General features: G+C 41.8%; 1 protein-coding gene and 2 pseudogenes across 1 annotated transcript; 1 reads left to right on the top strand and 2 right to left on the bottom strand.

The window, feature by feature from the left end:
* Window positions 1-9634: 9634 nt before the first annotated feature.
* Window positions 9635-10359, bottom strand: LOC127218620 (TCF3 fusion partner homolog; annotated as a pseudogene).
* Window positions 10360-10505: 146 nt separating this feature from the next.
* On the top strand, window positions 10506-12667 carry LOC127218614 (protein orai-3-like; annotated as a pseudogene).
* A 702-nt stretch (window positions 12668-13369) lies between these two features.
* LOC127218619 (histone H3.1-like) lies at window positions 13370-13786 on the bottom strand. Its single transcript, XM_051179620.1, has one exon. The coding sequence runs from the start codon at window positions 13784-13786 to the stop codon at window positions 13376-13378; it is 411 nt and encodes a 136-aa protein (XP_051035577.1). The 3' UTR covers window positions 13370-13375.
* Window positions 13787-14311: the final 525 nt, after the last annotated feature.

Raw genomic sequence — 14311 nt, 5'->3', positions numbered from 1 at the left:
TTAAACATTCAAGGACAACTTAAGGAGAAGTTGTATGAGGAGGCAAGTGGGGGTCACTGCCTAATTTCAAGGTCTCAGACATGTATACGGGAAGGGTTTTGCAGAAGAGGAAAACAAAGAGCAAGCGCTAATAGGGAGGCATTGCAAGCCCAGTGTTCTAACCATAGCAGAGGGATCTTACATGACAGCCAGAGAGGGTAAAATGATGACCAAAATAAAAAGAGAAATGCAAGTCCTGGCTGGTTGCTGGAGGAAAAGAAGTAGAAGTCCAGTTCACAGAGCATGTATGTTCTTGCAGTCAGAACCCAGGCATTTCTTTCTGGACGTTTCCATCAGAATCACCAAAATCAAAGGGATTGAATGGTTTTCAGCCATATTTTGCATACTAGTAGAGGGGAAGGTAGAACTGAAAATTCAGTGAGATCTGGTAACTGGCCCAAGGTAAGAAAAAAAAAAATCCATCACAAAACTGCCTCAATAGTCCTTTGGTCTTAATGACAGTACCCATGCCTGCCTGGGGACTGGGATTTGGGAAATATAGGTTAGATACTATGACCATATTTGTTGAAGACAGTGTAAGAAGGAAGCATTGCAAGACTGTAGCAGGAAAGTTAAATCTGAAGAAGAGCATGCCTACTGTAAGGTCCAGAAGGTACTGGAATGGGTGAACAAGTGAATCACAGTAAAATGGAATCCCTCTCACAATTTCAGCAACCATAAACATTTCACACTATAGTGGCACACCTCTGAAACTCTATAGTTTTAGGGTTTGTTCTTAATGCCTATGTTGTATATGGGCATGGCAATCAAAATTCACTAGACTCAGTACAGGTGGAATTTATTCAGGGAAAATGCACTTATACAGGAAACAAATGACTACTGTGGGTTCCTGCTCCAAGGATGCTGACCCTGCCACCCAGATGCTCTCTGTGACCCGACCAGGAAGCAAGAGCAGTCCGAGCCCCCAAACCTAATCCATATCACATCTGCACCTGTGACCACACCCTTTTGTGCTACAGGTGTGGAGGTGTATCTCACTACAGTTGTGTGGGTGTTGTCAAATATATGATGTGCATATAGTGACAGAACTATATAGAATACTTTCATTGCCCTATTGATCTAAATTTTGCCTACTCATCCTTATCTATCTATTCCTTAGCAACTACTGATCTTTTTAACTAATTCTGTTTGGCCTTTACCAAAATGCCTGCCATATAGTCAGAATTATATAATATATAGCGTTTTCAGATCATCTTTCACTCAGAAATACATAAAGTTCTACTATGTCTCTCATGCTTCGTACCTCATCTACTTTTAGCAGTGAATAATATTCCATTGTATGAATATACTGTAGTATATTTAGCCATCTCCCAGCTAAAGGATATCTTGATAATTACCGGTAAAGATGCTGTATCCATTTGCAACTTTTGGTGTAGACATAAGTTTTCAGTGCATTTGAGCAAGTCTCAGGAAGCACAACCGATGGGTTATATGATAGTAGTGTATGTTATGAGAAACTGTCAGAGTATCTTCAACTGATATCTCTACTGTTTTTCTTTCAGCAGCAGCAACACATGAGAGTTAACAGGTATTCTACATCCTTGCCTGTATCTGGTGTAGTGCTATCAGTGCTTTGAATTTTGGTCATTGGAATTCCCTAATAATATCTGCAGTTGAACATTTTTTCCCACCATATTATTATTGACTATTTAGGAATTTCACCCCCATCACACTCATTTCTCAGTCCTTCCAGATCTATGGCCCCCACCCTTGTGACCTCCTCCAATAAAAAGAAGAAAAAGTTCAATTTGTGTTGCTTATATACTCACTGGAGCGTGCTGAGACTCTCAATGGCCAGTCCCTTAAAGAAAACTTAGTCGGGTTGTGTCCCTGCCCATCCCTCCCCCACGCACCAGGAGCCCTCTACACTTCAGCATCCTACTAGAAATGGCTTCCTGTGGAGGCTGTTTCTTTTTTTTTGGGGGGGGGTGTGTGCAAGGGGATGGGGGAAGAGGAAAGGTTGTCATAGAAGCTTTTTTGTCTCTCATTTTCAACTGAGTCTGTGAGTCATTGATTTCACTGCGAAAGACGCTTCCCTTGCTATTTACAGTTTGCGGGAGAATAAATCATGGAAATTCACAAGGCCTTTGGTGTTAGCACATGCCAAAGACCTCAGCATGCCAGTGCAGACCATGGACATCAACATGGTCCTCCGCCATAGCACAGGCCTCAGATACCATCATAGCCCTCGGCAGCCATACAGAATACAGACATCAACAGGGACTGCGGACAATACAGATGACAGACATCAACATGGTTCCTGTCTGCAACCTATCATGAACCTTGGACATTGACACTGCCACCACTGGCAGCCCAGGCCACAGATATCCACATGGACCTCCGGCTTCAATGTTGATCTTTTTTTTTTTTTTTTTTTTTTTTTTTTTGCCCCATCTATCTACCTCTTCAGTGTGGTATTCAAGAGTTTTGTTCATATTAAAAGTAGATTGTTTTCTTATTGTTGAGTTTAAAAACTAAATTACATTTACCTATTTATTCATGTGTTGTGGAGAGGGCATCCCACAGCATGTATATGAAAGGCAGATAACAACTTGAGGGAATCAGTTCTCTCCTTCCATAATATAGGTCTTAGAGCTCAAACTCAGAGCTTTAGTCTTGGTGGCAAATATGTTTAACTGATAAGTCATTTTATTGACCTTCATTGTGAAGTTTTAAGAGATGATTATTGTGTTTATTGTATTATATGTATTTTCCAGTTTTTTCTTGATTTGTGGCATGTTTTCATATTCTTTTGACACTATTTTATACAGTATGTAAGTTTTAAATTTTAATGAAGTTCAGAGTATCAAATATTCCCTATGTCTATCTTGTCTGTTCTTGGTGTTGTAGCTCAAATATCACCACACCCAAATCCATCTATGTTTTTTTCTGTTGTCTTTAGCTGTTTTATAGTTCTACACTGAGGTGTATAGTCCATTTACATTATTTTTAAGCATCTATCTCTGCCTTGTTTATAATAGCTTTATATGAATTATCGATGCTATTTAATGTCAATCTTCCAACTTTCTTTTTCTCCTTCAATACAGATACTTTTAGCTATAGGGCTACACCCTGAAAAACTTGTCGTGAGTTGTAAGTATTATAAATTGAAAATATATTTGAAACAACTAACCGGCTGAACATCATAGCTTACCTGCCTAGCCCATCCTAAATGTACTGAGAATACTTACAGTATCCTATAGTTGGACAAGATTATTTAATACAAATTGTATGTATGATAAAATATTGACTATTGCAAGTAACTTACTGAGAAGATTAAAATTCCAAATTTGAAGTATCATTTGTACTATTGTCTAGTTGAAAAATTACACTGATTTGATTGCTTTTATGCCTTGGTTCTTCCCTTTCAGATTAAGAAAGTATTTGATTTCTTTTTGATTTTACAGGAATGCACAGTTAGGAGACTTTGGATATTTTAAAGAAAACTTGGACATTTACAAAATTGAAAATTTTAAAGTCTATGGGACTTTTGAAGTTACTCTATTATATTTTTTGTTGCTGTGATAAAACACTATGAGGAAGAAAATTTATAGAAGAGTTTATTTGAGCTTATGGTTAAAGGGATAAGAGTCCATCTTGGTGGGGAAATGATAGGCATGGAGGCTGGAGTAGCAAGCCAAGAACTCAAATCTTGAGCTACAAGCATGAAGCTGAGACAGGAAACTAGAGAATACCATGAATCTTTAAACTTTCAAAGCCTGTACCTAGTGACATACTTCATCTAGCAAGGCCACACCTCATTTTTTGTTTGTTTTGTTTGTTAGTTTTGTGAGACGGTTTCTTTGTGTAGCCTTGGCTATCCTGGAACTTTCTCTGTAGACCATGCTGCCCTTGAACTCACAGAGATCTACCTGCCTTTGCCTCCTGAGTGATGGGATTAGAGGTGTGTGTCACTACCCCTGGGTTAAGTCCACACCTTTCCCAAATAGAACTACCAACTGGGAGCCAAGTTTCAAATGCCTGAGACCTCGGGGGATGTGTCTCATTCAAACTATCACATGGTGTATTTTATACTGTGATATTAACATGAGATTTGAGGGAAAAGGAAAAGAAATGCTTATGGTTTAATTTGTGGTATGTCAAGTTAATAAGGGGTTGATTTTCCTTGTTTTGGGAAATTTTACATATACTAGAATTATCTGAGAAGAGGGAACTGTGGTGGTTTGACAGAAAATGGCCCTCAAAGAAGGCCTTGTTGGAGTAGGTGTGGTCTTGTTGGAGGAAGTCTGTCACTGTAGAGATGGGCTTTGAGGTCTCATATGTTCAAGCCTAGACATATTGGCTGGTGGACATGACTGTGGTATATTTTCTTGATTAGTGATTGATAATTGGATGGCCCAGGCTACTGTGGACTGTTCCACCCCTGGTAAAGTAGTCTTGGGTTGAATAATAAATCAAGCTAAGCAGGCCATGGAAAATAAGCCAATACGTGGCATTACTCCATGGTCTCTTTCTCAGTTTCTGCTTCAAGTTCTTGCCTTGGCTTTCTTCAATTATAGACTCTAAGCTGTAAGATGCAACAAGCCCCTTTTTACTCCTCAAGTTGCTTTTGGTCATGGTGTTTTGCCATAGCAACAAAATCTAACTATAGCTACAACCAAGAGTAATAGCAATAGTCTGTGTTATTTTCGTACCTCTGGGACTTGCCTGACCAATAATTCATAGGGAAATACTCTATTCATGACAATAAATTTTTATTTAATGGCTCATATTGTTTGGGAGCAGTATTATCTGCATATGCAGGGTATTTCTGCTTAAATTTTGTTTTAATAGTATATTATATTTTAAATCAGTTTAATTTCTGTGTGTGTGTGTGTGAACTTGACATAAGCTGGATTCATTTATTAAGAGGGAACCTCAACTGAGCAAACACCTCTATAACATTGGCCTATAGACAAGTCTGTGTGACATTTTCATGATAGACAATTGATGTGGAAGGACCCAGGCCACTATGGGTGGTGCCCATAGTGGAGAGATAGGAGGCTCTACGGTATATAAGAGAGTAAATTAAACAAACCAGGAGGAGAAAGCCAGTAAGCATGGCTTTAGTTCCTGCCTCCAGGTTCCTGCCTTGAGTTCCTGCCTTGACTTCTTTAGTAATAAACTGTGGTTGGGATGTGTAAGCCAAATAAACACTTCCTTTCCCAAGTTGCTTTTGGCTAAGGTGTTTTTATCACAGCAATAGAAACTTAGCCACGATACAAAGTAGTGGATTTCTGTAAATCTTATTCATACATTGTTAGTTCAGTTAACCCATCTCCTTTGCCATATTATTCCCCATCTCTCTATTCACATCCCCACTTACACCTTTTTTTCTTTTTAGCTTTTCAAGACAGGATGTCTCTGTGTAACCCCGGTTCTCCTGGAACTTGCTCTATAGACCAGGCTGGACTTGAACTTCTAGATTTGCCTGCCTTTGCAAGATGGTAGATTTCCATCCACTTTTCATTTTGGTTAAATTTCCCCCCATCCCTTGTTTGCTCACCACCACTCCATCCATGTTTGAATTTTTCTGCATCTAATATTCTCCTTTATTTTCATTTTGGCCAGAGTTTATCATCTTCCCTGCTTTAACACACCCATCTTCAGTATCCCATTTCTAATCCCCTAACTTCTGTTTGCATTTCAAGTTAAAACAAAAGAGTTAATGTTATGATCCACATACATGAGAGAACATGTAGCATTTGTCTTTTTGAACTTGGTTATTTTTTTCTAGTTCCATCCATTTGCCCGCAAATTTGCTGATTTCATTTTTCTTTACAGCTGGGCAATAGTCCATTGTATATTTATGTACCACATATTTTTTTATTAATTCATTTGCTGATGGATGTCTATGTTGTTTTCATTTATGACCTATTGTAAATAGAGTAGTAATGAACATGGGTGTGCAAGTGTCTCTGGAGCAGGATATGAAGTCTTATAGCATATGCTCAGGAGTGGTATAGCTGGGTCACTTGGTAGGTCTATTTCTAGCTTTTTGAGCACCCTCTAGACTGATTTCCAAAGTGGCACTAGTTTATACTCTTATTGACAGTATAAAGATACCTCTCTCCTCATATCCAGGCCAACATTTATCTCTACTCTGACTGAGGTGAGATGGAATTTGAAGGTGCTTTAAACCAGCATTTCCCTGCTGTATTTGCTATTTTGAGAACTGTCTGTTTATTTCCATAGTGTGTTTTTTAAATTGGATTGTTTCTCTTCTTGATTTTTAGATTCCCCAACCCCATACGTTGTATATTTTAGACACTAATGTCGGATGCCTAGATGGCAAAGATTTTCTCCCATTCTTTGTGTTGCCTCTTCACTTGATTGACCGTTTCCTTTGAGAAGTTTTGTACTTTCACGAGATAGCATTAACCAGTTGTTGGTCTTTGTGAACAATGAGAGTCCTGTTCAGGAAGTCCCTAATTTTTGTCCTAGCAGTTACACAGCAGCAGGTCATATATTGAGGTCCTCGATCCATTTGAAGTTAACTTTTGTGTAGTGTGAATGACAAACATCCAGGGTTCCCCCCCCCCCCCTCTGCATTTTGAGATCCAGAATCACCAGCAGTATTTGCTAAAGAGATGTCTTTTCTACAATGTATATTTTTTTATCTTTGTCAATGGTCATGTTGCTGTAACTGGGTAAACTTCCTTATTTGGGTCTTCTATTCTAGTCCATTGATCTATGACTTCCCTTTTGTGTCCACACCAGGATGCTTTTTATTACTGTGGCTCTGAGGTACAATTAGAAGTAAGATAAGGTGATACCTCTTGAAGTATTCTTTTTATTCAAGATTGCTTTGGGCATCTCACAGCTGCTTTAGCAGCAGCTGCAGACCCAGAGTAGAGACAGGATTGACTTCTAGATTAGGTTCACAAGCAAGTGTGAAGTTCCACATCTCACAGTTGCTTCAGCAGAAACTGCAGACACGTGATAATAACTGAGTCTGACTCAGAGTAAGGCCCAGATACACCAGGAGTTCTACAACTCACAGGAAGGAGGCCCACACTGACACAGGGCAGTGCCAGCCTTCAGAAGAAGACAAGAAACAGTCTCTGGCCTGAAACAGCAATCCTAAAGAGGGGGATTACATCTCAATCCTACTACAATTTAGTCATCCCATAACACTGTGAAAACTGTCACTGATGGAAAAGAAGAGGGCTTGAATTTAAAAGCACAATATACAAAAGAAAGAAAGGAAAAAGAAGAAAAAAAAGAACCAACAAGAAAAAACAAGATAGCATGTTTTTTTTTTGTTGTTGTTTGTTTTTAATGACTCATCCTATAGTAATGGCTCCTAATGGTAACAATTGGGAAGAAAGTTCCAGAAACAGGATTTAAAAGAATAATCATAAGTAGATTGGAAAAACTTAAAGCATGAATGTATCCCAAGAGAACAAAAGCAGAGCTGAAGGAAATAAAGAAACAAACCAAGATATAAAAGTTGAATTCAATAAAAAGAATACTGAAGGGAAAACAAACTGTAATGATGTTAAAAAGTAAAAACTCAATAAATCAAATTAAATGCTCAGTGGATAGCTTCACCAATCACGTGGATCACGTGGAAAAGAGTATCAGGGCTGGAATATAAGGTAGAGAAATTAGATCATTCAGTAAATGTCAATGAGGAAACTTTAAAATTCTGGGATACCATAAAGAAACCAGATCATTTTTGTTGTTGTTATAGTGAACCTAGCCTTTAATGAACCCTGAGACCAGATCTTTCAATTATGGGCATAAATAAATGCTTCACCAAAGGCATAGAGAAAATTTTCAATAAAATTATACAATAAAATTCCCTAAACCTAGAGGAAGAGATGCCCAGCCAGGAAAAAGAAGCCCACAGAGGAGTAAATAGATAAGACCAGAAAACAAACTTCCCATGACATATTCTAGTAAAAACAGACAAAAGAATGGTTTGAAAGTAGAGAGAAGGTTTGAATAGCCTATAAAGGCAGTCTCATCAGAATGGCATCTGAACTTTGAAAGCCAGAAGGACCTGGGAAGATGTATTCAAAGAACTGAAAGTCCACAACTGCCAAAGCAGACTATTACACTGGAGAAAACTGTGTGCTGGAATTGAAGGCTAAATAAAAATTGTCCGTGATAAAAATAGACTAAAGGAATTGATGACCACTAAGCCAGTTCTTCAGAGGATACTGGATAGAGTATGTCAATCTAAAGGGAAGCATAGCCACAAGAAGGAATAAGTCAATAAAACCAGGGCAGTTAATCAAAAGAAATTTAAGAAAACCCCACAAAACTAACAGAATAGCAGGAATCAAGACATAGCTATCAATAGTAACTCCCTACTAACTGTCACATTTCTCCAAATGAAAAGTATTGACAAGCAGATTGGATTTAAAAAACAGGATCCATCTTTTGATGCCACCAAAAGCACATGTCAGCACCAAATATTGAACACCACCATGAGGTCAAAGAGTGGAACAAAATATTGTAAGTGAATGTCCTCTAATTCTTTCTGGTCAAAAGCCTATGGCTGAGGAGGTTGTAGGCCCTAGGATAGAATCTCTTATTGTCATTTTTCTAAATTGTCATGATGTCAAAGTACCTTTTGTCAATATTTCCATTTATACCCAGAGACCTGGGCTGCTCTTAAGCTTGATCACATAAGCTGTTTTTCTTTTTTTATTTCCAGTGGACAGCAGCCAACTGCAAGATGCATAATTGGTCAAAGTACTGTGAATTAGAAACTGAGTGCTCAGCCACAGAGGACATCAGCCCCATCCCCCAGCCCAAGGAACACCATGGAGGAGGAGGCAGAAAAAATGCAAGAGATGGAGAATGGGGAGGAGGGCTGTGAAATGCCACCTTTCAGACACGATGTACTTATTGCCCTCATGAACTCACAGCAGATGAGCTTATCAGCAGAAGACTTGCACAAGATTAAGCCACTCAAAATTCTGGTATAGATAGGTGGATGATCCCTAGGCTCCACCCCTTATCGAGGAGCTATTGGCAGTTGGTAATGACTAGTGGAGAGGAATCACTGTTTTTGAGGATTTGACCAACGACATGATTCCAACGGATGGCTCATATCCATTTACTTAAGGTCAGCACCATCTGGATTTAATGGGTTATAAAAAACAAAAGGACGGAGTTTTTTAAAAAAGACATGCTGAGGACTGGAGAGATGGCTCAGCCATTAAAGGCTAGGCTCACAACCAAAAATATAAGACATTCTGAGATGAATGAATTGTGACAGTGCACACCTTTAATCCTAGCACTTGGGAGACAGAGGTAGGTGAATCTTTGTGAGTTCAAGGCCAGCCAGAGCTGTTACACAGAGAAACCATGTCTTGAAAAAAAGGAAAAGAAATGTTGAAGATAGAAAATTTTGGGAGAACCAGGAGGGGAAATAGAAGTAGATATGATCATATTGCATTGTATACATGTATAAATTTCTTAAGAATAAAGAAAAATTAAAAATATTGTGTTTTTAAAAAGATTGCTTTGGTTATCTTTTTTGTCACCACGCAAATTTTTTTTTTTTTTTTTTTTTTTTTTTTGTGGTGGTGGTGGTCTGTTTATTGGGGAGAGAGGGTTAGTCAAAGGGCGGGCTGGCTAAGGTAGGGTAGGCCCTCGAGAAATCCAACTTGAGTCCAAGGCCTCATCTGCTTCAAAGCCAAAGTCTTCCTCGACCTTAATCACACCTTGGCCCCAGCCCTCGGCTCCCACCTGCACTGGGGCCTGTTCTAAGTGTCAACGAAGCTCCCACCCGTGGTGCCCGCCGCCTCTTGTGCTGACTGGGCCCATCGCCAGGGGCTGGGCTGCTAGGGTATAGGGGTGGGGAAAGCCCCTCTGGAGGATCATTCTCAGCATTGCCGGGGGTGGGGACATCTGTGCCTTGGCTGCCACCATCCGTCAACACAACGGCGAACTGGCTAGCCCGGTAGGCATCCCCGTAGGAGTCCAGCACCCTCATGAGGAACCTGCGCTCCTGCTGGAGTCTCCGAGTTATCCTTTGTACCTCATGGAGCCTGTTCAAGGCTCGATCTCCGGGCAGCGCCGGCCTAGAGCCTGGTACTTTCTTCTATTTAGTCCCTATTGGCGACTCCTGCAACCCTGGGCTGCCTCTTCCTCTTCATCCTTCTCTCGGAGTCCTGAACCACCCAGACCACAGGACACAAACTCCATTTCTGTCTCTAGCTCACTCTCTAGGATGGGGCCTCCAAACAGAGGTGGCAAAGCAAGCTCTGAGCCTGGCGGCGCTGAGAACTCTTCAAAGCCCATGGCTGCCATGGTCCCATCTCTCTGTTCCAGCTCCATTTCTAGGGTCCCACCATATAAATTTAAGATTAGTTTTTCTGTGTCTGAGAAGAATGGGCCTGGAATTTTGATTGAGGCTGCATTGAATCTGTAAATTGCTTTTTGTTAGGCTGACCATTTTCACAAAATTGTTTTAATTTATGAGCATGGAAGGCTTTCCATCTTCTGGTGCCTTCTTCAAATCGTTTTTCCAGTGTCTTCAAGTTTTCGTTGTAGAGGCTTTTCTTTTCATTGGTTAGGTTTATTCCTAAGTATTGTACTTTGTCATTGGGGGTTGTGACTGGGACGGGACGGTTTCCCTGATTTCTTTTTCAGATTGTTGGTCATTGCTATATAGAAAGGCTACTGATTTATGTGTATTCATATTTTTATATCCTCTCACTTTACCAAAGCAGTTTGAAACAGTTTTAACAACTGTATAAGTTTTTTTTTTACTTTCTTATGTAAAGAATCATGTGAGATGTCTTCTGTCTTCTTTTCCTACTTGTATCCTGTTTATTTCCTCCTCTGGTTTTATGTTCTAGCTAACTTTAAGCTCTACATTGAGTAAGAATAGTGGACACTCTTGTTCTTGATCTTAGTGGGAACACTTTGAGATGGTCTCCATTTCCCATGTTGGTCATAGGCTTGTATACATAGCCTTTACTATACTGAGGTATGCTCCCTCCATTCCTAGTGTTTCCAAGATATACAAAAGAAGTAAGAAAGATAAAAACCCAGAGGGGAAAGGTTAATTTAAGATAAGAAAAGCTGGCTAGCAACAAGGCAAGCAAAGGTTGGTCATTTAAACTAAGAATAAGCCTCCATGTGTGATTTATTTAGGAGCGGGATGGCAGGCCCCACATAAAGCCAAAAGAGTAAAACATCACACTGTAATCTTACTTTCCTTTTTACTCCATGGCTGGCTGGGTGTGTGGGTGTGTGGGCAGCTTGCCCCTAACATCCTCCCCACACTGTTCACTCCTTGCTCCTCCCTTTCCTTAGTTCTCCTTTTATTTATACTCTCTGCCTATCAGCCCTGCCTATCCCTGCTCCTGCTTCCCTATTGGCCAGCTGTTCCGCTCTTTATTAGACCATCAGTGTTTTAGACAGGCAAAGAACCACAGCTTCACAGAGTTAAAGAAATACAGCATAAACAAAAGTCGTACACCTTAAAATAATATTCTACCATGCAAGATTTTTTTTTCTGTAGTAGTTGTGTGTTTGTTTTCTTTGTTGTAGTTGTTTGAGACAGTATTTCTCTGTGTAACTCTGGCTAACCTGGAACTCCCTCTGTAGACCAGACTGGCCTTGAACTCACAGAGATCTGCCTGCCTCTGCTTTCCTGAGTGCTGGGATTAAGTGCCACCAGCCACCACCGCCTGGCTATGTAGTATTTTTTATGTAATGAAAATGTTTTTTGGCTGGAGCTGCTGGGCTACGGAGGATGTAGTCACATTGTTGCTTGGCTCCTTTGTGGCCTGATGGTTGTCATTGGTTGTGGAGCCACTCTCAGAATGAAGGGATACAGGGGAACCAGGGCAAACATGTCCTGATGAATCCAGAGGTAGAAAGCTGGCAAGTTCTGCCATGTTCAAGGAGTTTGTGCTTTGAGGCTACCTGGACCTTATGGGGGGGGACCAGTCAGTGCTCTCTGCGGGCGCTCAGCTGACACACCACTTAACCTCATCCAGGCTAAGTCACACATCTGCTCTGCTGCTAGGCTTCACTATGGTGCCCGGGATGGAGGTACAGCTGGAGATCAATCATAAATACACACCAGGCCTGCCAATGACCTGGAAGGCCTGCACCACTGTTCGTAGCTGGGCACCTCCTTGTACTCATAGTCCCCACATGTCTGCTGCCCTATATTGGAGCCATGAGTAACATCTACAATCTCAACTCTGTCCACCAGTCCACCACACCAAGGACTCCACAGATATGTGGAGCTGGCCTAGGACTTCTCCCCTGTCCTGGGTACCTTTCTCTCCCTTGACAGAGTTGTTCTTGTGGTTTGGGTCAAGTTTGTGCCCACTGGGGCACCCATGGGCAAACCAGCTCCTGTGGTACATATGTCCCAGGTGCTCCCTGTGACTGACTGTCTCCCCTAGTTTAGCTTCCAACCTCCCTCATACCATCCTCTGCCACATCACAGCAGCCTTCCAAAGCCTGCCCACCACAGCAATCATGGTATCTGTGCAACTTATGTTTATGGACTTTGTCCTACATTTCTATCAATCCTTGATGGCCCACAGACAAACTGCCACAACAGGAGTTGGAGGAACTCAGTCACTTGCAGGGGAAGCTTTGGCTATGTGTATGGCTTTAGAATCAGTTGCAAACATTGCCTTCCTGTACTGGCAAGAGACCCCAGGGATCTACAAACCTTTATTTCTTGCTCCAGACTGGAGCCATCTTCTGTAAGCTACTGTCAGGTAGAGGCCACATTCCTGAGTCCCACACTCCCAGGGATCTTCCCTCTTACCATGTCCCAGGGGATTAAAAAAAAAAAAAAAAGCAGACTAGAGTTTAATACAACACAGTTCACTGTGCTTTCCATCATAGAATGCCTAACTTTTAACACACAGGAGTAGCAAGCCTTTTAAATCAAAGTGTAAGATTTGTGGGACTTCTAATAATGGGATTTAAATACCTGGAGGAGTTAATGCAGACTTCCAGTTGGCACACCATGCAAACACACACCATAGTTGTGACAGTGCATTTGCTGCTTGTGGAAGCTTAACTCTTTACTAGGCAGGGCCAGTCACCACTACAACCTTGTGTTACAAGGATTCAGGCAAAGGCCTAGTCAAGTCAGAACGGAATTGCGGACCAAACAGCTTAAATGGGAAATGGTCCGAGGCTAAGCCTGACTAGTTCACTGGACTCTTCAGCCAGCAGTTCTGATCTCCACACAGAACCAGAACGGGTTTCAAATTTCCGTACATGGTTACAACCACTTTCTCAGACTTTGTAGGTGGCTCTGAAAAGAGCCTTTGGGTTCAATATAGTGCAAAGATCAGGAGCCTGTGAAGTCTTAAGACCGTTCTCCGCGAATGCGACGAGCCAGCTGGATGTCTTTCGGCATGATGGTCACCCGCTTGGCGTGGATGGCGCACAGGTTGGTGTCTTCGAATAGCCCCACGAGGTAGGATTCGCAGGCCTCCTGAAGCGCCATCACAGCCGAGCTCTGGAAGCGCAGGTCAGTCTTGAAATCCTGGGCCATCTCCCGCACCAAGCGCTGGAACGGCAGCTTGCGAATCAGCAGCTCAGTGGTCTTCTGGTAGCGACGGATCTCGCGAAGCGCCACCGTGCCCGGGTGGTAGCGGTGTGGCTTCTTCATGGTGCCAGTACCCTGTGTACTCTTGCGAGCCACCTTCGCGGCCAGCTGCTTCCGTGGAGCCTTGCCTCCAGTCGACTTTCGCGCTGTCTGCTTGGTGCGTGCCATCGTCTCGAAGGTCTCTTCTCTCGAAGGTCTCTTCTTTCGAAGGTCTCTTCTTCTGAAGCTCTCTTCTCCTCTCCCGAAGTGCGCAGACTGCCCTGTGGGCTCGGCTTTTATAGAGCCCACTGCATTCCTATTGGTCGCCCACGAGTGACGTCATTGAACACTATACTCTGATTGGTCCGTAGGGAGTTCCTCTTTGCATCCTGCCCCTTATAAACTTTTCGGGTAGAATTGCCACCAGAGCCGTTACTGGAAGCTGTCTGGGTAGGCGGGTAACATGGATTGTAGAAAAACTCGCCATTCTCAGATTTTTCTTTTGCTTGTTTATTTTTGTTTTTTGAGACAGGGTTTCTCTGAATAACAGTCCTGGCTGTCCTGTAACTCACGCTGTAGACCAGGCTGGCCTCAAACTCACCGAGATCCACCTGCCTCTGCCTCCTGGGTGTTGGGATTAAAGATGTACGCCACCACCACCCGGTCTCAGATTTTTTTGTTTTTTTTTTTACAACCCTGCTTCAACTGTCAAGT

This window comes from Phodopus roborovskii, unplaced genomic scaffold (assembly GCF_943737965.1).
Source record: "Phodopus roborovskii unplaced genomic scaffold, PHOROB, whole genome shotgun sequence".
Taxonomy (NCBI): Eukaryota; Metazoa; Chordata; class Mammalia; order Rodentia; family Cricetidae; genus Phodopus; species Phodopus roborovskii.
Note: the sequence above shows the minus strand (reverse complement) of the source record. Positions and strands in the feature narration are given on the sequence as shown.

Coding starts and splice junctions, on each gene's coding strand:
- LOC127218619 (XM_051179620.1), bottom strand. CDS start 13,786: ATGGCACGCACCAAGCAGACAGCGCGAAAGTCGACTGGAGGCAAGGCT.